The 27661-nt window shown below is 40.3% G+C and overlaps 1 protein-coding gene across 18 annotated transcripts; it reads left to right on the top strand.

The window, feature by feature from the left end:
- The first annotated feature begins 66 nt into the window (after nucleotides 1-66).
- On the top strand, nucleotides 67-27635 carry Pcbp2 (poly(rC) binding protein 2). Of its 18 annotated transcripts, none has more exons than XM_021184211.3 (15): nucleotides 67-250; nucleotides 2737-2854; nucleotides 3589-3612; nucleotides 3704-3736; nucleotides 4034-4150; nucleotides 8227-8358; nucleotides 12277-12405; nucleotides 13287-13373; nucleotides 15043-15135; nucleotides 16196-16237; nucleotides 17314-17386; nucleotides 17890-17928; nucleotides 18873-18928; nucleotides 19759-19928; nucleotides 27426-27635. In XM_021184211.3, the coding sequence occupies exons 2-15, from the start codon at nucleotides 2786-2788 to the stop codon at nucleotides 27460-27462; spliced, it is 1101 nt and encodes a 366-aa protein (XP_021039870.1). In that variant the 5' UTR covers nucleotides 67-250; nucleotides 2737-2785; the 3' UTR covers nucleotides 27463-27635. The 18 variants fall into 18 exon arrangements, with proteins under 18 accessions (XP_021039870.1, XP_021039876.1, XP_085687815.1 ...); XM_021184217.3 differs by having other exon boundaries at nucleotides 2714-2854; nucleotides 13299-13373; nucleotides 18876-18928; XM_085831689.1 differs by having other exon boundaries at nucleotides 2714-2854; nucleotides 18876-18928.
- Nucleotides 27636-27661: the final 26 nt, after the last annotated feature.

Here is a 27661-nt window from a genome sequence, read left to right as displayed (position 1 = left end):
GGCAGCAGCCGGAGCAGCCGCAGCCTGCGCCCTCTCCCGCCCGCCCGCCCTCCGCCCGCCCGCCCGCCCTCCGCCGCCCTCCACCCGCCCCGGGGTCTCTCTCCCCCTTCCTCCTCCTCACCCCCCCTCCTCCGCCCGCTAGCGGGGCCCCCCTCGCCTTCCCGCCCGCCCCTATTGTTCCGCCCCCGGCCTCCCGCCCTTCCCCTTCCCGCCCGCTCCCCTTTTCCCCTCAGTCGACTCGCGCCTCCAGGTAAGCTTAAAATCTTCTGCTCTGCCGCCGGCAATATCTTCTGCTTCCACTCGTGACATCCTTCTTGGCGGACTCCGGCCCTATTCTGGAGCCTCGGCCTCTCGTAGACCCGCATGAGCGTCTACTACTTCACTCTGCCTGCCCGGGCATTCACGCGAGGCCCTGGCTCCGGCGCGGCCTAGTAGGCCTCGGGCAGAGCCTGCCCCCCTCCCCCCTCCCGGTGGCGGCTGCGCAGGAGTCAGGGAGGGCGCGCGCGCGGCAGGGGGGGCGGCGGTGGATTTGTTGGTTGAGGGGGGTTGGGGAGGCGATGGCCGGCTTGCTGGCGGGGCGGGTGAGCGCGGCTCCCCGCGGGGGTCAGGCGCTGGCGCAGACACACGAGGAGGCGCTGCTTGTCCGGCCCCTCCCCCTGGGTCGCAGCGCCCCCCCCTGACCGAACCGTTTATTCACCCCCTTTCCCAGTCAAGGGAGGGGGGGGCTTTTTTTTTTAAGTGGAAAATGCTTGGATGACCCGGGCGGGGGAGGGGAGTGGGGAGCTGCAGAGTTAAAGGGTAGGCGGACTCCCTGTTACCGAGTTACTCTGACGTTCTCTTGGGTAACGAATTTTGAAATTACAAAATGCCTGCCGCTATAAACCAGACCGAGCTATTTATAGAGGGGTAATTGACTGCAGGATTAACAGCTGGATTCCCAGGATGGGGTACACTTAGATTGACCTACTCAGGAGAGGAATTGACAGGTTTCTCAGATTACTTACATGACTTGGAGTTAAAAAAAAATGCATCTTCGTGCTTTACTTTTAAGAGATGGATTTGTAGCTAGGTTTTCAGTTTCTTTGCCTTTTGAACTTGTATAACTATTTCTAAGGGGATTAATATAACAGTGGGGAAGTGGAACTAACAGTTTTATACTGTATGAGGGGGTGTTAATCTTTCAGACTCAGTGAACAAGCATTGTTTTTCCATAAATGAGATGTTGATTTGCGAGGTTTTTTTTTTTTTTTTTTTTTTTTGACAGCAATTAACTGTTTTCTGGAAATAGGGAACCTATGTGCTTTAGGGATGCATTTATATAATCACTTAACATCCTGAAGTAACCAAAAGATAGTTTGCATTATATAGAGTGGTGTGACAGTCACTTTAAAGTGCTTTAAACATATTTAAAGTATGGACTTGGGATTCAGAGTTTGGAGGCCAGCCTGGTGTTAATAGTTCCATTCAGTACTGGGCAACATAGTGAGGCCCTGTCTCAAAAAAACAAAACAAAAACCCCAACAGTATACGTGTTGTGTGTGTTTACAGCAAAGTGAAAACTGACTGGTTTTATGAAGGGACAAAATTAGTTGTAGGAGGAGAGAAATCATTGATACTGATTTGAAGGGATGAATATTTGCCATGCTATTGGAGAAATTTCAGGGCTTGAGACTCTTGGAACTGTCAGTGTTTGGTGTTAAAGTATTAAAAACAAAAATATCAAAAACCAAATTTTTTGTCTACATAAGTAATTATTTCAAAGTTGTTTCAGAGGATGAGTACAAAGGGGCCATCTTGGCAATCTTTCATCAATTAAAGCAAATATGAAGTAAAATTTTAATACTATTTTCTGTTGTATTTGGAAGAAAATTTGGGACTAAAAACACTTAGTTGTGTGATAGTGAAAGTTAAAACAAAAGCACAAGAGAATTTTCTTAAAGATTAGAGGAAGAACGTGAGAAAAGAACTGAGACATACAGGATTAAATTTCAAAGGATCATGGAACCCAATCAGTTATGAAGTGTATCTTGAATACTTTTTTCAGTGAGACTCATGAATGTAGTTATTTTTCTTGTTATTTTGTGATTGTCCCACTGTGTAGTTCTGGCAGCTGCACTTGGTTCTCAATAGGTTGTCCGAGGTGGCCTTGAACTTAAAACAATCCTGTCAAAACTTCTAAAGTGCTGAGATTATACAGAAATGTACCCCTCTCCACACATCTGAACTAAATCATTTCAAAATCATTTGTTATCATTCATCAACCTTTGAGATAAGTATATCTAAATTTTAGAAATTTCTATACTAAGTACATTTACATATATAGTCTATGTTCACTTCTAACTGCTGTCCAGTAGAAAGCAGATTGAATTTGTCCTCACTGTAGTTAAAAGTTTGCCCAGCTGTTACTGAGTCCTTTCAAAACTTCCTCAGCTGAAGGACAACTTCTTGCACTTAAGCAATTCATTTAGAACCATTACCAGTGGAATGGTCGAATCTTTCTCATCTCAAGCATCAGTGGAAAGCCTATCATTAATGAGCAAACTGGAAACAAAACCTGATCTGTAAGTGTTAAAAGAGTTGTGCTGGGAGTGTTTACAAGTCTAACACTTTTAAAGAGTCAATTAGATAAGACTGAAAATGGCAAAGTGAAAATAACTGGAAAGGAATTACTCTTTATTTTTCCCCTCTTATTTTGGTCATGCTTACATTTCAGTTTTTGGCTTTCACTCTCACCAGTGACCAAAGACTTGACCACTCAAAGTCCAGCTCCCTGTAACTGCTAGACATGGACACCGGTGTGATTGAAGGTGGATTAAATGTCACTCTCACCATCAGGCTACTTATGCATGGAAAGGTAGGCACCAGCTTGGAAAATTGGGTCATAGTAACTGCTACGGGAGGGGCCAGGAAAAGCAGACAAGCATATTGGAGCTCATCAGATTAGCACTGTGGACATCTGGCTTTAGCACTCTTTTCTAGTGGAGTGTGGTGGGAAAATGGACAGCTTTTACTAGGAAGCCTAAGAGAGCAAGAAAGACTTAACAAGTGGCTAGAGCCAAAAAGCAGACATAGCTGCTTGGTAAGGCATTTTGATGTATGTTACGGTAACTTAATTTTAGAAAGAAGATTTTGTTTTGGATTTTCAGTGGTACTGGAGATTGAACTCAGGGTATCTAGGCAAATACCATTGAACTAACCCAGGCCTCTACATATTATACAAAGTTGTGGATTTTTTTTTAACTTTATTGGATAGTTTCTTTTTATTTATTTACATTTCAAATGTTATCCCCTTTTCTGGTTTTCCCTCCAAAAATCCCCTCCCCCTCCTCCCTCCCCCTCCCCCTGCTCACCAACCCACCCACTCCCAAAGTTGTGGAATTTATCACTGATTATTCTCAATTTTTTTGATAGCTTCAGTATGAAATTTTATGAGAAGAAATGATTAAGTGTCTGCCCTCAAATCTTAAACTCTTTATTTCTTTGGATTGGTAGTTAACATAGTTAGTACTTGGTTAGCTGAACACTTAGAATTTTCTCTTCATTATGATGAACTCTGAATTTCTTAACACTGGATTTTCTCAATTGCAGGAAGTTGGCAGTATCATCGGAAAGGTAAGACAGTTTCACTTCAATGTTAATTCCTGTTTAGTCACTCTGGGCTGAAATAGCAATTGGAACTCATGCTTGACTTTTCTTCTTACAGAAAGGAGAATCTGTTAAGAAGATGCGCGAGGAGGTAAGATGCAAGGAACATTGGGATTGATAACCTTGGAAAAACCTGAAAAAGTTCTTTGTGAGATTACAGGGGGAAGAGCTCAGAAAAGGAAAACATTTTCTAGCTAGTTTATAATAATAATAGTATGATAGAAATGAGTTTTGTGTCAGCCCTAAAAACGTAAGGCACATGCAATAGGTTGAAGACAAGTAGAGCAGTATTTGAAATGTTTTTGTGTAGCATTTGTTATCTAGGACAGACTATTCTGTACAAATTTAGTTCTTTTTATCTATTAAAACTACATGTTTTTCTTTCTAGAGTGGTGCACGTATCAACATCTCAGAAGGGAATTGTCCTGAGAGAATTATCACTTTGGCTGGACCGACTAATGCCATCTTCAAAGCCTTTGCTATGATCATTGACAAACTGGAAGAGGTTTGTTGTACCTTTATGATTGCCCCCTCCTCCCATACCAGGCAATAAAAAAAATAAAGTTCATGTTAAGTAATTGGGCTATATATATACCCTCAGCTGACCTTTTTTTTTTTTTTAATATAATTTTATTCTATGTTCATTAGTGTTTTATCTGAGTGTATGTTTATGGAGGGTGTCAGAAGCCCTGGAACTGTAGTTGCAGACTCCAGGTGTGAGCCATTACATGACTGGTGGGAAATGAACCTGGTTCTTTTGGAAGAGCAGTTACCACTCTTAACCACCAAGTCATCTCTTCACACACACACACACATATACTTTTAGTATGGTTTTTAGTATATTTTTTGACATAAGGATTTTGTTTTGTAAGTCTTGCACTACTGTGAGTCCTTCAACACACTTCTGGGATAGGCTCCTGAGTGCTGAGATTACATGGAAATATGTATTAACCTTTATAATTTTGCCATTTACAATGTTTTTAGTAATTGTTTCACAGGTGTGTCATTGCTTTCTTTACAGTTGAATGAACTTAATGTGCTTTTTAAAATTTTTTAAAATTTTTTGGGTGTTTTTCGAGACAGGTTTTCTCTGTCTTAGAACTCAACTCTGTAGACCATGCTGGCCTCCAACTCAGAAATTCGCCTGCCTCTCCCTCCTGAGTGCTAGGATTAAAGGTGTGTGCCACCACTGCTCGGCTTTAATGTACTTTTTATTAGGACATTGCTGAAAAACTAGGACATTTTACAAGCACAGTTTTTTTTTTTACAAACCCTGTGTGCTGTTGGATTTTAAACTATAATAGATACTGACAATACTGTAAAAGTTAAGAGGGGTCGGCAGTGGTGGTACATGCCTTTAATCCCAGCACTTGGGAGGCAGAGGCAGGTGGATTTCTTTCGAAGCCTGTTTTACAGAGTGAGTTCCAGGACAGCCAGGGATACACAGAGAAACCCTGTCTTCAAATAAAACAAAAAAGGTAAGAGGTAAAGCTAGATTTCTCCTTAACCCATGTGAAAGCTAACCAGTGTCATACACATAGTGAGTTAGAGACCAGCATGGTCTGAGGAGTGGATTCCAGGACCGCCAGGGCTACACAGAGAATCCCTGCCTGCCTCTGCCTTCCAAGTGCTGAGATTAAGGCGTGCGCCACCACTGCCCGGCTCAAAAAAACATTTTTTTTTTTTTTTTTTTTGGTTTTTTCGAGACAGGGTTTCTCTGTATAGTCCTGGCTGTCCTGGAACTCACTTTGTAGACCAGGCTGGCCTCGAACTCAGAAATCCACCTGCCTCTGCCTCCCGAGTGCTGGGATTAAAGGCGTGCGCCACCACGCCCGGCTCTCAAAAAAACATTTTTAATAATGAATGAATTACTGACAATTTTGTGCTGCTTAGTTGATTATCAGGTAAAGACACTTGTCCCACAACTGATGGCATTAATTTAGTTCTGGGACCCATATGGTGCAATGAAAAAATTAACTTGCGGGCTGGAGAGATGGCTCAGGGGTTAAGAGCACCGACTGCTTTTCCAGAGGCCCTGAGTTCAATTCCCAGCAACCACATGGTGGCTCACAACCATGTGCAATGGGTTCTGATGCCCTCTTCTGGTGTGTCTGAAGACAGTGACTGTGCTTATATAAATAAAAATAAATAAATCGGGGGTGGCTGGAGAGATGGCTCAGTGGTAAAGAGCAATGACTGCTCTTCCAGAGGTCCTGATTTTGATTCCCAGCAACCACATGGTGGCTCACAACCATCTGTAATGAGATCTGATGGCCTCTTCTGGTATGTCTGAAGACAGCTACGTTGTACTTACATACTGTATATAAAATAAATAAATCTTTAAAAAAATCTTTAAAAAAGGAAAAAATTAACTTGCACAAACTGTTCCCTAATCTAAGCACATAGCCAATATATTAATGGTTATAAGAATGGACAGTACTGTGGTTTGGGATACAAGTATCAATAGAGGATTTTTGTTTTGCTTTGCTGGAATAGAAAGAACCGAAGGCATCATGCATATTATGCATGGCCTGCTTTTGTTTTTGTAGCTCTGGCTGTCCTAGAACTCTCATCTACCTGCCTCTGCCTCCCAGGACCAGGATTAAAGGTGTGCACCACCATGCCTGGATAAGCATAGACTCCAGTTCATCTGTTGCCAACTCCAAAGCTTTATTTCAAAGCATTTTAGGTATACCTGATTTCATTATTTTTAGAGTAGTTTATGTTTGTTTGTTGCTATGTGGATAGTTGAATTAATTGGTATAGATTAGGGTGTAGAGAGTATTTGGTAAGCATATAGGAGACCTAGCACTGCAAAACAAACAACCCAAACAAACCATACAGACCTCAAATTTAAACAACTTTATATATTTTTTAAAAAGATTTATTTACTATATGTATATGAGTAACAGCAGAAGAGGGAGTCAGATCTCCTTACATACAGATGGTTGTGAGCCACCATGTGGTTGCTGGGAATTGAACTCAGGAACTCTGGAAGTCTGTTGAGCCATCTCTCCAGACTCCTTCATATTGGTTTTGTAAGAGGATATTTAGTTTGAAATTGGATACATTGTGTGATATCAGATGTTTTCTATTGCGTTGTGTTTTCCAACTTTGAGAAAAGCCTTCTAGTTCCTAGGACTGGTCTGTTTCCACATCAAGTGGGGGGATTATGGGTATGCATAGCCATACCTAGTTTTTTTATGTGGGTGGTATTGGAGGGTCTGATTTTTTTTTTTTTGGTTTTTCGAGACAGGGTTTCTCTGTGTAGCCCTGGCTGTCCTGGCACTCACTTTGTAGACCAGGCTGGCCTCGAACTCAGAAATCCGCCTGCCTCTGCCTCCCAAGTGCTGGGATTAAAGGCGTGCGCCACCACGCCCGGCTGGAGGGTCTGATCTTATTTCCAATCCTTATTGCTTGCACAAGCTCTTTACACACTGAACCATCTCCTCAGTCCCTTGATTCTACTTTTAACATTTTTTGGTAATAGGGCCGGGTGGTGGCGGCGTATGCCTTTAATCCCAGCACTTGGGAGGCAGAGGCAGGTGGATTTCTGAGTTCGAGGCCAGCCTGGCCTACAGAGTGAGTTCCAGGATAGCCAGGGCTACACAGAAACCCTGTCTTGAAAAAAACCAAAAACCAAACAAAAAAAAATTTTTGGTAATAGGATTAGAATGTTTGGTTTCATGCATGCTAGACAAGTGCTTTACTAAGCTGTGTTTCTAAACCAAATGGAAGGAAGGTCAGAGTGTTAAAAGTGTTGCTTTTTTCCGTACCCTTGCTGTGAAGAAAAATAAGTTTATAGCTGCTTCTGAATTTCCTTTTTCTGGGGCTGGCGAGAAGGCTCAGTGGTTAAGAGCTCCGACTGCTCTTCCGAAGGTCCAGAGTTCAAATCCCAGCAACCACATGGTGGCTCACAACCACCCGTAATGAGATCTGATGCCCTCTTCTGGAGTATCTGAGGACAGCTACTGTGTACTTACATATAATAAAGAAAGAAAGAAAGAAATTCCTTTTTCTGTTTTGTGAGCAAAATTCCCAGTCCTGTTTTAGGCCAATAGTCCCCCCGGTTACCTTACGGCTGGTGGTTCCTGCTAGTCAGTGTGGCTCTCTTATTGGAAAAGGTGGTTGTAGTTCTGTGTCTAATGGCCTGTGTCTATACTGGCCTGTAACTGCAGATCTTTTTTTTCCTCGAGACAGGGTTGCTCTGTGTAGCCCTGGCTGTCCTGGAACTCACTTTGTAGACCAGGCTGGCCTCGAATTTAGAAATCAGCCTGCCTCTGCCTTCCAAATGCTGGGATTAAAGGCGTGGGCCACCAAGCCTGGCATAGATCTTTTTTTTTTTCTTCTCTTTGTGAGTGCTGAACTATAAGCAATGCTACCACATAGGGTGCAAACTGTGATCTTCACAGTTTGGTATGGTTATGGTACATGCATATCCAAGAGTAAGTGATTATTTTATGGAAGGCTTTCAAGTATATATATATATATATATATACTTTTTTTTTCAAGTATATATATATATTGTGTGTGTATGCTATTTATCCTTTTGGTGTTCTAAGCAGTTTTCTTTCTTAACAGGACATAAGCAGCTCTATGACCAATAGTACAGCTGCCAGTAGACCCCCGGTTACCTTACGGCTGGTGGTTCCTGCTAGTCAGTGTGGCTCTCTTATTGGAAAAGGTGGTTGCAAGATCAAGGAAATAAGAGAGGTTGGTGTTTATTTGTTTTCAAATATCTCTTTGCTTTTTTTGCTTTTATTTTTAGCCTTGATTGGCCTGACTATGTAGACAAGGATCTCTATGAGAGCCACCTACCCTCTGCTTCCCGGTTTCCTGAATGTGTGCACCATTACACCCCATACCAAATTGTGTTACAGCTAGAAAAGGTTAGCATTTGATGTGAAGATTTAATTGGGGATTGATCGTAGTAGTATGCAGGTTTGTAATCTTAGGACATAAGAGACTTGAGAAGGGAAACTCCAAGGCCAGTTTACTGTGGGCAGTTTAAGAGACCATATCTGAAAAATACAAGCTGGATTAATACCAGCGTTTGGAGACAGGCAAGAAGGTCAGCTTGAGGTCAGAATGGCCTGTGCAGTAAATTCCAGGCCAGCCAGGGATATATGGTGAAAATCCCCTCCATTAAAAAACAAGAACAACAACAACAAAAAAGTGGGATTAAAAAGAATGTTCATATACTGTTGTACAGTAGTTTGCTTAGCATGTATGTGGCCCTAGGTTTAACCCCTAGTACTGCTTCCACAGGACACCTACCTCCCCTAATCATGATTAACATCCCATGAAGACTATAGTGTGGTGATATTGAAGTTAATTTTAAAAAATCATAAATTTTATTTTGTGGTATTCAGGATTGATATCTAAGGCCTCACAGATGCTAGGTGGATGTTCCTTTACTGACCTACATCCAGTACACTATTCTGTGTCCCCGTCCTCTGTTGCCCCCCACCCCCCTTTTAATTTTAAAGGTGAGGTCTTTGCTATGTTACTAGCCTATACTAGAACCTTATATACATTTACTAGTAATCTTGTCTCAGTCTCTCAAGTACCTAGCCTGGCTCAGTAATGTAAGAATATGAGTGTTACTTAGAATTTCATACGTTAATACAATCTCCCAGTTTTCATGACATATAGTTGCTGTTCTTTTTTTAGACAAGGCCTCACTGTTTAGCCATGGCTGGTCTGGAATTCAGAGATGTTTGGCTCTGTGTTTCTATTTAGTTCTCCCTTCCCATGTATGGTTTTTTTTTTTTTTTTGAAAAATTTTTAATTTTTTTAGTTTATTTAATTTTTCGAGGCAGGGTTACTCAGTGTATCCCTGTCTGTCCTGGAACTCACTTTGTAGACCAGGCTGGCTTTGAACTCTGCCTCCCAAGTGCTGGGATTAAAGGTGTGTGCCACCACTGCCTGGTTTATATGTTCTTTTTTTACTTTTGTTTGTTTGGTGTTTTTTTGTGTGTGGTGTCCACCCGCCCCCAGGTTATCCTCTAAAGCCCACAGGGATTCTCTTGTCTGTCTTCAAGTCTTAGGATCACAAATGCAAATGCCCTCCCCAGCTTTTTTCCGGTGTTCTTGGTTCTTGTGCTATAAGCATTTTATAGGCTGAGCCATCTTCCTTATGCCTTTCCCCATTACTTGTAATTACTTATAAGCACATGTGGCTGTGGGTTCACTGGCATCTAACTCTGGGTAGATTGGGTTTCAATGTTTTTACCTACTGAATCACTAAAATTTTTATTTATTTTTTTTTGGTAGATTTATTTGGTCGTCTATTTTGATTTTTTTTGAGACAGGGTTTCTCTGTAGCCCTGACTGTTCTGGATCTCACTCTGTAGACAGGCTAGCTTCGAACTTAAAGCATCCTGCCTCTGCCTTCTGAGTGCTGGGTTAAAGTCATGAGCCACTTGTAGATTTATTTGCATGTGCGTTGGGTTTTTGGAGCCCTTGGTGCTGGAGTTTTCATGTGTTGGGAGTGAACTTTTATGGGTGCTTGGAATTGAACTCAGGTTTTCTTCTTTTCTTTTCTCTTTTTTTTTTTAAAGAATTATATATAATGTGTATATATATATATATATATATATATACATACACACATATACATACATACATACATACACACACACACACATCAGATTTCATTACAAATGCTTGTGAGCCACCATGTGATTGCTGGGAATTGGACTCAGGACCTCTGGAAGAACAATCAGTGCTCTTAACTGCAGAGCCACCATCTCTCAGCCCCTGAACTCAGGTTTTCTACAAGAACAATATATACTGTAAATCCAGAGCTATCTATAAGCCTAAAGGTTTTAATACCATTATTTTATTTGTAAGCTTTTAGTTAGTGTGTGTGTGTGTATGTATGTATGTATGTACCATATATGTGCCAATTATTAGTGGAATTCAGAAAAGAGATGGATCTCCTGGATGGTGTTATAGGTGGTTGTAAGCTCCATGTTGGTAGTAGGAACTAAATCCAGGTCCCTAGCAATAGCAACAAATGGTCTTAATCATTTTTCCAGCCCCTTAAAATAATTAAATTTTTCAGAGTAGGACTCACTGTGAAGCCTTTCTGCCTAGTACTCATTTTTGTAGACCAGCTGGTTGTGAGAATCTCCTTCCTCTGCGTCTTAAGTACTGGTAATTTAAGGAAGGTACAGCATGCATGCCTGAAACAATTTATTACATTGTGTGTGTGTGTGTGTGTGTGTGTGTGTGTATACACTTGCTTGGTCAGAACAACTTGCAGGTCTTGGTTCTCTCTTTCTACCATGTGAGTCCCCCATTGAATGAATGTAAGGTATTTTTACCTCTTGAGCTATCTTGCTGGCATTTTCCTAGATATGCTATTTCTTTTTTTTTTTTTTTTAAAGATTTATTTGTTTATTATATGTAAGTACACTGTAGCTGTCTTCAGACACTCCAGAAGAGGGCGCCAGATCTCGTTGCGGATGGTTGTGAGCCACCATGTGGTTGCTGGGATTTGAACTCTGGACCTTTGGAAGAGCAGTCGGGTGCTCTTACCCACTGAGCCATCTCACCAGCCCTTCTTTTTTTTTTAGACAGTCTCTATACTCCCACTCCCCCTTTTTTTCTTTGTACGATTTATTTACTTATTAATGTATATGAGTACACACACTGAAGCTGTTTTCAGACACACCAGAAGAGGGCATCAGATCCCATTACACATGGTTGTGAGCTACCATGTGGCTGCTGGGAATTGAACTCAGGATCTCTGGAAGAGCAGTCAGTGCTCTTAACCACTGAGCCATCTCTCATGACATTTTTCATGTCTAAATGAAATGTTATTAAATGATTCCAAAACTAGTTGGAATATTTTGAAGTCTTTTATACAGGATTGTTGTTTTGGTCCAGGAATATGTGTGTGTGGGTGTGGGGGACGGTAGCTTTAGTTAAGTTTATTATAGTCTCTCACTATGTCCCAGGCTGGTTACAAACATATTAGATAGTTTTCCTCTTTCACCTTTTCAGTGATGAGATTGTAAGTATAAACACCAGTGTAAGATTTTCTTTTGATGAATACTTGGTTGGAATGGTACCTGACAAAATATTTGCTCAATAAGAGAAAAATGAACGGGTGTTTTTTGTTTTGTTTTCTTTTTCTTTTTGGTTTGGTTTTTCGAGACAGGGTTTCTCTGTATAGCCCTGGCTGTCCTGGAACTCCCTCTGTAGACCAGGCTGGCCTCAAACTCAGAAATCAGCCTACCTCTGCCTCCTGAGTGCTGGGATTAAACGTGTGCACCACTACTACTTTGTGGAATGGGTGATATTAAGAGGATTTTGTTTGACCCACAAAGCTTTCATTACTCGGTAAGAGTAAATTGTATAGAAGTGACTTTTTTTCTGAGTGCAGGTTAAATGTAGGCTGTTACTCAGATTTATTCTTGTCTCTCAGAGGTATTGTATTTTTAACATTAATAAGCAGTAGTATCTGGAGTAAGGAAGAATGGGAAATGAGAAAGAAAGGGTGGAGATAAGGCTCTATTGAACTTGATTTTCTAAAGCTGGTATAGGAACGATTTGAAGAACAGGTTTTCTGAATTTTTTTTTTTTTTTTGTTTGTTTGTTTAATTTCCTTTTACCCTAAAGAGTACAGGGGCTCAGGTCCAGGTGGCAGGGGATATGCTCCCCAACTCAACTGAGCGGGCAATCACTATTGCTGGCATTCCGCAGTCCATCATTGAGTGTGTCAAACAGATCTGCGTGGTCATGTTGGAGGTAAGCCCTCAGGCTCATGCTGGAGGTGGGGGTGATTCTGGAGACAGGGGAACTGATCTATATTTAGTAAGACTAGAATTAGTTGAAGCTATTAAGAGGCTTATCAGTAGAGGTGTGGGTAAAATGGTTCCCTGAGTTCATACATTCTTTCTCCCAGTTTTGATGTATCTTATATCTTAGTCTGTGAGCAAAAATAGGATCTGTTAAAAAGCAGTTGTGTTGTAGTTCAGAATGTTCTAGTAGTGTGGGTAGAGTAAGATAGACTGTAAGGCTTGGGATTTTTGAAATGTTAGCTAACTTACCTTTTGAATTTCTTGACATTGATACATTCTCTATTTTTCATTTGAAGCAGGATATATTCAAAACAATAGTTATATCATAGGAAAAGTATCAATGATGGGATTTCTGAGTGAATTATGAAGTCCTATATATTCTGCAGCAAAAAAATTGATGGAAATTAGATCTTGAGTTATATGGAGTTGGCCCCATATGAATCATAAAGAAAAGAGATTTTTTTTTTGTCTTTGGACCATAAACATATCATTTGGGACTTTATGTCTTAATTAACAAAAATATGAGGTCCTAAAAATTACCACTTAAAGTATATCTACACATATTTTTTTGTGTGTGAGAATTAAATTTACTTTCAAGTGTGGAAATCAGGATTAAAATTATTTCAAAGCCTCTTTATTGAGAATTAGTATGAGCCACATAATCCATAACCTTCCTACTTATTTTTTAAAGACAAATAACTAATCATGTACAGCTTGATAAGTAAGGAACTGGAAAGAATAATTTTTATTTAACTGACCTGTGTGTGCTATAGCCACACAGCTGAAGCAGCTTTGAAACCTTATCTCTTTTTGTTTTTTTCCCCTCTGACTCTCTCCCAGTCCCCCCCGAAGGGCGTGACCATCCCGTACCGGCCCAAGCCCTCCAGTTCTCCAGTCATCTTTGCAGGTGGTCAGGTAAGAAAATCCTTACTGGTGGGCTAGAATGAACGAAGATTATATTATAAATATCAACTTTGCCAGCAGCACACCAAGCTACTTTGCATGCTTGCTGAAAACTTGTACTTTTGGCCATAGTTTGATTTGCTTTTAAGAAAATTTTGAATGCCAAGAACTTATTTTTAGCAGAAAAAGGAAGTTTTGTAGACACTCAGAGAAATTGGTGGTTTGGGTTAGAGTTACATTACTCCAGTGTCATTACCTCTCTCCCTGTATCAACCATCCCGTCTATGCTTTTGTATGTGTGGAATGATGGAGGTCTAAGTAATGATAGCAAAGGAGTTGGGCCTCTGGAAATTCTGGATGGTGGTTTCAAATGGCATGGGGACATGGGATCAGGTCCTTTATTTGAGTGTCCTACAAATTTTCCCTCCCTTTCACCTCACCTCCCCTACTCCTACCCTTTTATCCCCCAAAATCCAGTTTGTTGTTCCCCAGAGTCTTAACCTCATAAACACTGCTTTGAAACCCCATGGTGTAACTGAAATCAGCTGGAGTAAGAGGAGCATAGGATGCGGAGAACATACTGGGCTGTAGTGTGAGAACACCAGAGCATTCTCTCAATGCCTCGTTTACCTTTAACAGTTTATTCTAAAGTTAGAGTTGTGTGAGAAGATTGATAAATGTCATGATAATAGTGTATTTTCATTGTTAGTGTTTTCTCGAGTAATAATAGGTAAACCAGTTTTTAAAGTACTGAAATTCAGGTTAAAATAGTGACCTTTGTAACTAGGGCCTACCCTATTTAAAAACATCTATGCTTAACTAGTTATATTTATTTGTATTTTGTCTGAAAACCATTTAAGACGGGAAAGCATCAACTTGGAGTTAATTCCACATTTTATTGAAATATAATGAAAGTGAAGAAGTTTATGTCTTGCTGAGAGCTTTCACAAGTGGTCATATTGCAGTGTTATATACTGAGATGTGTTAGATCTTTGTTTTAGCATTAGCTTTGTTTTAACAGGTTTGTCAGAGCTGTCATAAGTATTGGGGCAAAAGAAGCAGCAGCTCAGTCATTGTAGACAGGAGGGTTAGCCTCAGGAGTCATCCTCTTCCCATGGAACTCTAGGTTCTTCAGTGCTGTGTCACCTACCAACCTCTGCACGACAGTCTGTCCTTCCTTATCTTCATTCCCCTCACTCCTCTCCCTTTGTACCTCTTTGCTTCCCACCCTCCCTCCCTCCCTTTATTCAGTTAACTGCCCTCTAAAAGCTTACAGCTTCTTCTATCAGTTGCCCTCTTATGGGTCATTCCCATGGACCTTTTTATAAATGGACCAGTTCATACAGTGTCCAGAGATGGACCTGTATCTTTTGTTGTAAAGTGGGCTCTGTAGGGGTTCACGTTAATCCTACAGTGACCAAGACCTGGCATCAGCTCTCTTACCTCACCCCTCACTTTTACTGAAAATAACCCAATTGTGCAGTGTCATCTGCCTCTAGGTAACTTTTTTTTTTTTTAATTCACTGATTACAGCTCGTTTCAAATCTGTGTTGTGAGCTCCTTTTTAAAGGAAACAAGAAAAAAAAATAAGCAACTTTTTTTTTTTTGGTGTGAATTTCATGCTGGTGACAAGGTGCCGGATTGACAGCCCTGGAGACTGAAATCCTCTATTTATCCACAGGACAGGTACAGCACAGGCAGCGACAGTGCGAGCTTTCCCCACACCACCCCGTCCATGTGCCTCAACCCTGACCTGGAGGGACCACCTCTAGAGGTGAGAGGGGATGTTCAGTCTCCAAGGCTCACTCAATCCTTCCGCCTCAGCCGAGACTGCCAACACACGGGGGGCGAGTGGCGCTGGTGATTTTTGTGCTGTGGACACCACCTGTCCACGGGGACCTGGACTGACCTCCCCACCTCATTTCACACAGGCCGCGTAGCCCACCAGATGGTAACACCAACTTTTTTTTTTTTTTTTTTTTTTTTTTTTTTACTTTTTTTTGGTTGTTGTTCAATCCCTCTTTTCCCTCTCCCACTCTTCCCTTCCCATTTTCACCTTCCCACCCCAACCTGGGTGTGCTTTTGGGGGTAATGACCACTGCATTGTAATGTGAGAAACTTCACATTGTTTTAAGTAACCAGATACACCTTTCTCCCCATCCGTTCTTTTATTCCTTTCCTCCTTGCCCCTCTCCCCAACTCCTTCCTATTGCCCAAAAGACCAAGCTCCCTTTTTGGGAGAATCTGGTGTGGGGAGGAGGGCATAGTGGGAGCTGCAAGTACCTTTTATGCAGGTGGGTGGGCAAAACCAGGATATAGCAAATTGACACCCCACCCCCCACCCCATTGCTTCTGTGGTCAGGTCCCTAGTGTTAGAGACCTAGCTAGCTTCTAGTGCACTTAAGTTCATAGGCAATGTTTGAATACATGCCATGCAGGTTTGTCTAGATGCAAATCATTTATATTAGTATGATTACTATCTTATTGAATATATAGGGTACGGGGGATTGGTCAGTCAAGACATTGCTTTACTTTCATTTTCCACATTTTCTTGTTAAAAATCAAATATGTATATTTTGCCTTAATTAAAGAGAATTTGTATATCCTTAGAGGATCCCTGGAATAAAGTTAATACTGTATTTGGGGCTCAAAGAAGGCCAGCTCAGTTCTGACCATTGTGAGATTTCATCTACTGCCTCAGTCCCTGGCCTCCCTTTCTCTAGTTCAACTCTGGCTTCCTGGCTAGTTGAAAACTTGTCTTCCTCCCCCATTCCCCCCATTGGGTTGCTGTCCATGACTGGTTTTTAATAGGAACTGTTTTCCTCCTTTTGTAGGCCTATACCATTCAAGGACAGTATGCCATTCCACAGCCAGATGTAAGTTTTGATTTCATTTGTTTTGAAAAACTCCCTCCATCCAAAATTATCTGAATCTTTTCTCCTTAGGCAGGAGTAAGTTGGGTCTTCAACTTTTGTGGTGGTGTTGTGGCTTAAAAGGTGAACCACACAGTGTCAGTGTGTTAGCCCTTGAGTGTGAAACCCCTAGAAATTATGTATCCATGGTATGTGACTAATATCTTGGCACAATTCAAACTGTCAGTGAAGTGTGCTGCCCTTAAGTAATTTCTTTGGGTAAGTGGGAGGATGGAGCCTTTAGGTGCTGAAGGTTTATTTATATAAGTAAGGTTAGAAAACTGATTATTGAACCTCAATTCAAACTTTACTAACAACTTCTTACTTTAAAAGTACTAGTATTTTGTCCATTTTTTTTTTCTTGCACGCCTCTTTCATTTGTACTAATCCTTTCAGGTGCCAAGCATTAGACTTTGAAAGTTGGGTTTGGTTCTTGGTTAGTGGAAGCCCCTAGGAGAGGTGTGAAGTAGACCGGTTAAGGATTATTTTATCAACAGTTAGGACAATTATCTATGTGTATTACACATAAGATGATTGGAAAAATATTTGTTGGGGACTAAGCCCAGTTTGGTTTCTTGTTAAGCTTCTCTCCTTGCAGTCTCCCTGTCCCCCTCAACTCCTTCCCTTTTCCCAGTACTAGTAGAACCCTGCATGGTGTGTCTTCCCTAGCACCACTGCACAGTTTGTTTATCTAGCCTGTCTGCTTGTCCCTGGGGCAACCGTTGGCAATGGCTGCATATACCTCCATTAAACAGTCCACAGGGGATAGTTGTTGGGCTGCTATTACTGCTTTCTTTTTCACATATCCAAATGCATCATCTCTTGTATACTGATATCCTTTCTATTTCTAACTTTTACCTGTCATATTCTGCCTGTCCTCTGGATTGTACTGTAAGCCCCATTCTTATCCTATGTTATACTTGGAATAGTAGACTCAACTTTGGGAATCAGGGGCCATGTGCATTTTCACATCTTGAGTGTGCTTGAGTTCTGACTAGGTTACCCTTCTAATGCTGATCTCTCCTGTTTCCTTCATGCAGTTGACCAAGCTGCACCAGTTGGCAATGCAACAGTCTCATTTTCCCATGACCCATGGCAACACCGGATTCAGTGGTATGGATAACTCAGTGTTATTTCTGTAAGGTGTAGCACAAGATAGAGGCCAGTCCCAAGGTCTCAGCTTGTCAACTGTTTAAAACAAAATTCATTACCATCCAGCATCTGCTGGTTTAAACTTGACCTACTATGGCTAAAGGAGGTAATGTGTTTGTTAATGTGAATTTCATTTGGGGTGAGTTAATTATAAAAGAGTAAAAATCCCTGGAAGGTTTGGGGTGAGATCAGGGGATGCTTGTCAGGAGAAGGGTAGGCTGCTATTTCTTGTGACCCATCTTGATAGTGGCCACCTTGATCTGATTAGCATCCCCTTTTTCCCCACCAGGTATTCACAAGACTTGGGTAGAGACAATCCATTTGTTCCAAATTGTGTAGTGTATTTTTGTTTGTTTTGTTTTGTTTTTGGGACTTTTTTTTTTTTAATTTTATATATAAGGAATAACTTGTCCGATAGGGTTAGAATGAGACCACCAAACTCATTTTCACTTGTATCTTAACAGGCATTGAATCCAGCTCTCCAGAGGTGAAAGGCTATTGGGGTAATGATTAAAAAAAAAAATCTGTAGTATTCTACTGTTATATTAATAAACTGGTGGGAGTCTTGTTTCACTGCCCATAAACCATACCAGCAACATGCACATATGGCAGAGAGGAGCTGAGAGAGCAAAGGGGTGGGCCTGGTGCCCCTTAGGGTCCCTTGATGGATCTGGCCAACCACCTTCTAAAAATGTAGTTGAGAGCAGGACTAGAAAGAATGGTTAAGGGTTAGCCAGCCAGAATGGCCTAGTCCTGGTGTTCTTATGAATGGTAGGGGTGTTTGTGATGGGATTGGTTTTGTTTTTTTTCTTTCTTTCTTCCTTTCTTTCTTTTTTTCTTTGGAAAACAAAACAAAAGCCAGAATAATTAGAGCAAAGAACAGAATAAATATGGAGAAATAAATTCCCTTCAAACAGATTGCTATTTTATCTATTTGGTCTTTTAAGTCTAGTTTGTGGGGATAGAGGTGGAGGGTGTTAACTCTGGTAGAGGTATAAATGAAAGCAATTCTGCCTGCCAAGAGTTCATGATACCCAGTAACAAGAGTAAAATTGGCACTGATTTTAGTGAGCATTGGACAAAATAAAATCAGAACATAACAGTAATCTTAATCAGAAAAGGGATAGATGTACAGAAGCATTTGATGTTTAGATTTTGCTCCTGTTTAAGAATATTACACTCTCTTGCCCCTTTTATCTCTGTACATACTAGTCTGGGCTTTGCAGGAAATGGCATGAAATCAGCTATTCTGATTGTACAGAAGAGTCTTTCTCCAGCATTACTTTTCATACCCGCCCATCTTTCCTACTTGGAGGCTTCAGAGTTAGTGATGAACCCCAACAGCCAATGCTGGGTTTCCATTTTATTTTCTTCTGTTAGTTTAATTTGCAGATCACTGATTCTGAATGCTGTGCATTAAATTTTCTTGCTCTTTTCTGTCTTTTAGCAGGTTTGGATGCATCTGCTCAAACTACTTCTCATGAACTCACCATTCCAAATGATGTAAGTATAATTAAACTATGTTAGAAGTCTGAAGAAAACCTTACTAGAGAGAATTGATAAAATTAACTGTATTAGCAGTTTTCAAAGGTAGAAACCTCTTCCTATCCTGTAGAAATTCTTACTTTTCTCTTAAAGCATCTGGAACTTGGGTTGTGATGAATGCCTTTAATTTCAGGACTCTGAGTTCAAGTCAGCTTGAAAAATATATAGTGAGACCCTGTTTCCCCAAAAGAACATCAGAATTTAACTCTGCTTTTGGAGAAGTTATTCTAGATTGATAGTATATCTGCCCTTTCTACAAGTGGGGCTGTTTATTAGAATAAAATTATAATAAAGTCAGTGTCTCAGTTAAGCCATAGTTAACATGTTACGGAATTATTACTCTTTAGTACTAGATAATGCAAATGTAATCTGAAGCGCAAAAACAAATTTGAAATTCTTGTCAGTATCATAAGGTAATGGTGGAAGGATGATTTCACACATTTTTGACACCCCAACAGCGAAGGCATAGTTGTTGATTTATTTGTAGCTATCTCACTTGATTTCAATATTGCTCTGGTTAATTTGTCATGGAGTGGAGGCTACATTGTGGGGATAGAAACAAAAGCTAATTCTTGGGATGAGAAACTGGCTTGGAGTTTGCCTTGATTTGTAGTTAATCAGGCATTGAAGTGGGACCTTCAGGTTTTAAAATTCAAGGTTTTAATAGAGTATACCAAAAAGATTGTAGAGTGCAAATTTAGGTACAAATTGTAGAAATTGGTAAATAGTATTCTTATTTGTGTAGCTGTGCAACTCTTAATTTGTTTTTGTTTTGTTTGTTTCTCAAGTTGATTGGCTGCATAATCGGGCGTCAAGGCGCCAAAATCAATGAGATCCGTCAGATGTCTGGGGCGCAGATCAAAATTGCAAACCCAGTGGAAGGATCTACCGATCGGCAGGTTACCATCACTGGATCTGCTGCCAGCATTAGCCTGGCTCAGTATCTAATCAATGTCAGGTAAGTTTGACCAATCTCTTTACTGTGTCACATAACAGGGAGGGAGAGGGTTGCCATATAACAAGTGTGGGTTTTTTATTTCCCCGTAAGTTCTGCTTTTTTTCTGTCTTTAATGAAGCAGAGAAAACAAGCAGATTGGAGTAAGTTTTCATGGGGTTGTTTTTGGAAAGTGGAAATATATGCCTGTGCTGAATAGGACAGAGCTCTAGTAATAACAGGCTCACTGAAACACACTTGGGTTGTGCTTGTTTTCACACATCATGTAGAGAGATCATTTCATTTTTGAATTTGGAGTTCAAAGCACCTTGAATTTTTAAGGATAATGAGATATCTAAGTAGCTTCTTAGAAATAGCTGTCATCATTTATTCTGCAGACATTTTTCAAATGACAAGTATGTTCTGTTGTTTGTGAGAAAATGAAGCCGACTTAGGAGAAGTGCTCCAGATGCATTCGTAGTTTTTATCCCATTGTTCACCCTATTCTCATACTTCATAAATGACCTCCTTGGGTTTTATTTCCCTATATTTAGGTTCTGTTGCTATACTCTCAGTTGTAGGACAATTTTATATAATCAAATGTGCATCCTACTGGATGTTTGTTATATTTATTCTCTTCCACGTAAAATTAATCTCTTCCAAAAAAATTAAGAGTTCCTGAATCTAAGGAAAGGTTTTAGGGATATGAAGCCTATATTCATGTTATACATGTGCTTATGTATTTATACCAGACTCTCTTACCCCTAGTTGTAAACATTGTCAATATGCCAGTGGTGGTCTTTTGTATTTGTATTTCTGTGCCTTGAGCTAATGCTGTAAAAAGGATGATAAAGCCCAGCAGTGGTGGCACATGCCTTTGAATCCCCATCATATGGGAGGCAGAGATAGGTGGACCTCTATAATTTGAGGTCAGGTTAGTCTAGAGTGAGATCCAAGACAACCAAGGCTACACAGAGAAACCCTGTCATGAAAGGAAAAATAACAACAAAAAAGTTAAATCTATACATAACTTTGTTTTATTGCTACGTTGTTTTTAATATTGAATTAAATAATAGTAATTTTATACAGAGCCTATTAGTAAAAAACTTATTTCTAGTTCACATGGGAGGTAAGTTTTATGTGGCAAAAATGCTAGCAATTGTTACCTTCAGCTTTTGGTAAGCTTATATTAAATGAGATAGCTAAAATTACAATTTTAAATTTGACTTTGGTGTTATAATAAGTTAGTGTCTACATTGTAAGGTGACAGAGCTTCATTATTTGAAGAAACTGCAGAATTGCTTTAATTAAACAGCTGAGTGAAACTATGCAAACATTGGATTTGGATCAGAACTTTTTAAAGCCTTATCACCAGTACCAGAAGATGCACAAATATGCTTTTTATCTTTTCTATTTGGCTGAGATTGAATGAGAAAAACAAACTGGTTTTATTATTCTCATTATTGGCTTCAAAGCATTCTTCTGTACTCCTAACCTTTCCTCACAGGGCTCTGTCTTTGTGGTTCATTGCTGTGACAATTCCTTAATGGACTGAACTGGCTCTGAGCAAGCTAAATAGAGTTATAAAGAGCTTTTCTGCCCTTGGAAGTAGGCTTCTGCAGCACTCCGCAAATGCCCGTAACTCTACGGACTATATGTAGCCAATTTTAGGAATGGGAACACATTATTTTTGCTTTTTAGACACAAAAGTTGGTAGTACTTGATTATTTTCAACTCTAGGAATGGTCAGTTAAAATAGAGAGGCTACTTCTCACCAGAAAAGCTTCCCTAGATCTTATCTACACTTGTTTTTAGCATTTTTCCTCGACAATGCTACATTCTTTGTAGTCTTTGTGACCTACTTTGTACTTCCTTTGCCTTCCATTTAATATTTTGGTTCATTTGCCATGCAGATGTAACTAGCTAAATATTAGCTACAGGAAAATTGTGTTAGGCATATAGGGTGATTCACATCAGTTGCACTGAGGAGGTTGAGGCAAGAGGCTCCAGTTCTAAGCTAACCTGGGTTACATAGCCTGTCTCTTAAGCAGGTTTTTTTTTTGTTTGTTTGTTTTGTTTTTGTTTTTTGTTTTTTTAAATAATTATAGTTTAACATGGTTTTGAATCTGAAAACTGATAATTTGGTTTATGAAAGAATTTTTGTTTATGTTTTTAAACATTGTTGGGGGCTAGATTTAGAGTTCGTTGTTTTTTTTTTTTTTTTTTTTTTTGGTTTTTCGAGACAGGGTTTCTCTGTGTAGCCCTGGCTGTCCTGGCACTCACTTTGTAGACCAGGCTGGCCTCGAACTCAGAAATCCGTCTGCCTCTGCCTCCCAAGTGCTGGGATTAAAGGCGTGCGCCACCACGCCCGGCTTTTTTTTTTTTAAAGACGGTTTTAAAGTTGCCTTAAAGGCTACTCCCTATTGTAGTCCAGACTAGTGTGGACTCTGATTATTTGCCTCAGCTTCTGTAGTAGCTGTGCCACCATGGTTTGGCCACTTTACTCTGGTTTCCGGGTTGGGTCAATCTATCAGATAGTTGGAAATATGCGCTCTGTATTCCTTTTCCCAGTCTTGTCTGCTGTGTCTTTATCAAAGTAGTTTTAAGTAGCATTGTGTATGGCGGGCGGTGTGGGGGGGTGATTATATAGCTATTTTAGAGGGTGGGGCGCAGACTATAAAAGTTTATTATAAAGTTGATATTAGATCTTCCTAATTGGCAGCCAAAGGCACTTACTGATATAACTGAAGCGGATTTTGTCCTGTACTTTTTCCCTATTGTGGTCTTCCCTTCCACCCACCCTTTTTTTTTGTTCCTTTTTTCCTCTGTTACAGTTTAGAAAACGCTAAACCCTCCTCCCAGGCAGCCTCCGTCACGATCCCTGATCACCTCAGCATCAACCTCTCTCAACCCTCCACCCCTTCTTCTTCTTCTTCCTCTTCCACCACCACCCCCTCGCTCGCCACAGCGGGGACTTCCGACGCACCCTCCAGCCTCCCCAACCCTCTTCCGACCGCCCCTTGTGTCTCCAGTCTGCTTGGCATGAAACCCATCCCTCTCCTGGCTCTAAATGTTGTGTCTGCTGCTAAGGGTACCGGGGCTTCAGCTACCACCACCACCACCTCTACTGTGCCATGTGTAACTAACAAACTGAAAGGCGAGAAGCAGAGATTCTCTCCCTACTGAGTGCTTATCTTGGCATTTCCTCAAGTGTTTGTTTATTTTGTTTTTCTTTGTTAACATTGGTGAGAACCAAACTATTGTGAGCTTGTGATCATTTTCTTTTACTACTTTGGGGGATAACTGGGTGGGGATGGAAACAGGGGTAATACTTGTTTAGGTTTAGGTCTTCACAGCTCAGTGCCTGTTCAGAGTCTGACTTGTTGATTGAAATCTCTATCTAGAGCCACAGTTCTTACTCTTTAATTCTGTTATACTTTTTTGTAGCTTTATTCTGCCTTGCAATATAAAAAAATGTGTTAGGCTCTGTGTTGATGAATAAAAGCTTCTCCTTTAATCCTTTCTTTTTTTTTTTTTAAACTTTAAATCATTTAATGGTTAAAGCTGTCAGCTGGACTTCTTGGCTGAATCTGTGTTCTAGTTATAATAAAGTTGCCACAGTAAGAACAGTAGCTCACTGTGTGATGTGACGGGTGAAGGGTGGGGATTTGTGATTTGTGCCTTGTCAGATTGGATGGCTGTGCAGCCCTCTTGTATCTTCCATGAATTTTGTAATCCTTTGTCAATATTTTCAAGTAGAAGGGTCTTCAGTAGTTTAAATACTGATGATCCTTCATGACTGACCAGAAGCTTTTAAGTCAAGAACACTTATTTTGCTAACACACCAATAGTTGTAATGATGTGTCTTTGTCTGAGCTCTTCTCTCTGGTGAATAGTCATTTCAAAGGCATATACAGGACTGATTTCTTTAGCCATAAGATGGGCAGTGTTCAATGTCAGAGTTGAGTAGCTTTTGCCTATATCCCTTTAATGGATCATTAGATCCGCTTCTGGGATACTAGAAAGGGCTTTATATAGATTGATTGTTGGTCATTCTAAATATTGCTTAGTCAAGTTCATTTACCTTCTATTTCCTACCTGTCTTTCTCACTAGCAACAGTACCATGAGTGGGAGATAATATGCTTATATTTGAATGAATTCTCTAATGGGAGATAGAAAAGAGGTCCTAAGAAAATATAAACTTTATGAATGCTGTGCTTTTCCACAGTGCTGCACTTAGCTCACGGTGTGTGCTTTCTCCTTTTTTCTGGTGTGGGGCTTGATCCCATAGTAGTTTTCTGCCTAGGTACACCTTGACCACTTTTTTTGTTTGTTTGTTTTGTTTTTTGTTTTTCAAGACAGGGTTTCTCTGTGTAGCCCTAGCTGTCCTGGAACTCACTTTGTAGACCAGGCCGAAATGCGCCTGCCTCTGCCTCCCTAGCGCTGGGATTAAAGGCGTGCGCCACCTCGCCTGGCTCCTTGGCCACTTTTAAAAACTAAGATAAGCCACAGATGTTTTTCCACAAGGGAAAAAAATGGTGTTCTAAGGGTTTTGTGGCTGAGGCTTAAGCCGTAGCAGGATATTTGCTGGGCCCTGGGATTGTTTTCTAGCATTTAAAAACTAAAAGGAGGTGATGATTAAGTCATTTTGATAATCCAAGGTACATATTGTGAGTCTTAAAGGAGGTGATGATTAAGTCATTTTGATAATCCAAGGTACATATTGTGAGTCTTCTTTACTGGTAGGTAGGCAGTGAAGGTTTCTAGATTTTTTTTTTCCCTGATGGTCTTTTCCAAACATCCCTTAGGGTAACATTGTTGAACATCATCATGAAAACAATAGTTGTTCATGCTTGTTATTAATCTTTCAGTTTCTGGTGTTATTGTGGCTCCTTTCTTCTGTCCTAGCTTTACAACACATTTGTTCACATATCCTAAGTCTGTGTCAAGATTTTTTTTTTTCTCCTTAAGACAGGTGTGCGTGTGTGTGTGTGTGTGTGTGTGTGTGTTTGTGTTTGTGTGTGTGTAGTCCTAGCTGTCCATGCACTAATCCCCACCCAGCCTGGGTTAAGGATTTTTAGTAGAGCAAATTGCAGGTTTATGGGTCGATGCTATGTTAGCTGCCTCCTATGTTGTATAGTTCCAACTCTTTCTATAGTTAAAAGTTACTATGCTGATAACCATCTTCATTGAGATTTGGGTTTTAACTTTGTTGGAATGCCTCTTAGCCTTAATCCAATAAATATCCCCAAATAAAGATTTGCTGGGAAATAATCCAGATGTTCAAGGGGCTCGATACCATTTTTTGGTTTGGACAGGGTTTCTCTGTGTAGTCCTGGTTGTCCTGGAACTCCATTTGTAGACCAGGCTGCCCTCGAACTCAGAAATTCGCCTGCCTCTGCCTCCCAAGTGCTGGGATTAAAGGCGTGCGCCACCACACCTGGCTGATACTATAATTTTTAACAAAGGTTTTTGGTGTGAAAATACTTAAGAGCTTGATGCTCCGATATGTGTCTGATGTCAAAAGTCATTGTATTTCTGGTTGAGATTTCCCTCTGTAACTCATCTAGCTCATCTTGCTCTTTAAATTCCTGATAAGGCTTTATTATGAGTACTGGATAGTTCTTGAGCTGTTTATATGGCCACAGTACTACTGCCCTATATGGTTGTTTTTTGAGATACTAGATTAAAACTAACCATTTACATTGAATCTTTCTTTCCCACTCCACTGGTCTCTTATTCAGTTTGCTGAAGTATACATGTACAGGGCCTTTGAAGACCTGAAAATGTTGGCTCCCATAGAATTGGAGTCACAGACATTTGTGAGCCACCATGTGGGTTCTAGGAATAAAATCTGATTCCCTATAAGAGCAACAAGTGTTCTTAACCACTGAGCAGTATCTTGAGTCCCTAAAGCTTATTTACCTTGTCATTGGGTCATCCTATTTTGAGATAGGCAAGATTCTGCTGCATTCGTGTTTTGTTGTTGCTGTTCATAGGTCGTCCATTTGTTGGGCCTAGGTGTGTATGTACTATAGTGTACAAGTGGAGGTCGTCATTGTCTTCCACTTGGTTTCAGATAGTCCTTTTGAAAACTTAAAAAAACCCTGACTTTACAGTTTCTAGGAATTCTTTCTCTGCCTCTGATTTGTGGTTGATGTGCTGGGACTACAGATGCTATGCACTATCTACTGTATCTGTTTTAACACTACACTGGGCTTGTTAAAGTCAGGTCTATGTGGTCAGATGACAAAACCTGTATCTGAGCCATTTCTACAGCCTATGTAGGCCTGATGTGAGTTGTGTGCATGTGAACATGTACGGGTGTGTGGAATTCAAAAACTGATTTTGTTATTTTCCTTACTCATCTTTCATTTTTTGAGATTTTTGACTGAGCTTGGAGCTCACTGATTTGGCTAGACTATGTGCCCTGCTCTCTACTTCCCCTGCATTGGTATTCCAGGTGGACATTGCCACTTCTGGCATTTTTATATTGGGAGCAGGTCCTCATTGCTTGAAATCCTCTTCCTTCCTTTTTAAAATGCTAAAGATTCCCCTCCATGCTGCATTTACCTATGAGAGGTTTCACTCTGCATAGTTTGAGATCTCACATGTATATTTAAAGTTTAGGCACATTAGGGTAGTAACATAGGAAAAATAATTTCTGACTTTAAAGAAAACACAGTTTTTAATTGAAGAATGATTTCTCTGGTTTCCGGGATATACCCCTTCCCCTATGGTATTTGTACATTTAGTGCACATGGTATTGAGCCAAACATCACAAATTGATGTCAGTTGGTTCTTTGTGAAGTTAAGCAAGTTAAGCTTGTGGTGTGGACCTGAGACACCTCTAGTTGTGTTCAGAATGAGGCATTTTGCTTTTACCCAGTGATAATGAAATGTACACTGAATGCCTTTCTCTCAAAGCTTAATTGTATTCCAGAACCTCAAATGACCTATTTGAAACAAGTAGGAAGGCACTGTAGCCAGGTATGTTTACAAGGAGAATTTGGCACCAGCAAGGCCACAGGTTTTGGATTTTGAAGAGTGAGCTAAGGAACTGAATTGAAGCTTTTTGATACGTGTTTTCTTGTTGGTATTTGTCCGAAAATTAGAAGCTTGAAAACAATAATTGAATTTTTCACTATAGCTCCTATTCTTGCTCCTACCTTTAAGTATTGTTAAAATTACATATCTTTAAATGTTAGGCTCCCAACACAAAGTCCCTTCACATTGGTAGGCTGTTCTAGTGTAAACACATGGCAGGATCAACTCCTTGAAGCCTAATGTTCTCTAGAAATGCTTTCAGTTTGCAAAGAATAAAACGTGAAGAGACAGTGTCACCAACTTAACATCATTTGTTATGTTCTTCTGAGAACACCTTAGGAACCTTGGTTGTAGTGGTGTTACATAAACAGCCTTGTGCACTATAGTACTAGCTAATCTAAGAAACCTTGAAATACCTTGGTGTGATGAATTGTAGCTAGGTAAACTGACTTATTCTTGTTTCTGTTTTACAGGCTTTCCTCGGAGACAGGTGGCATGGGGAGCAGCTAGAACAGAGCAGATTCATCCATAATCCCTTTCTGCTGTTCACCACCACCCATGATCCATCTGTGTAGTTTCTGAACAGTCAGCGATTCCAGGTTTTAAAATAGTTTGTAAATTTTCAGTTTCTACACTTTATCATCCACTCATGATTTTTTAATTAAAGTGTTTTAATTCCTTTCTCTGTTCAGCAGTTACGCTGAGATAT

Source organism: Mus caroli, unplaced genomic scaffold (genome assembly GCF_978045245.1).
Source record: "Mus caroli unplaced genomic scaffold, Mus_caroli_1 scaffold_16, whole genome shotgun sequence".
NCBI classification, from domain to species: domain Eukaryota; kingdom Metazoa; phylum Chordata; class Mammalia; order Rodentia; family Muridae; genus Mus; species Mus caroli.
This window is presented reverse-complemented; position numbering and strand designations above follow the sequence as displayed.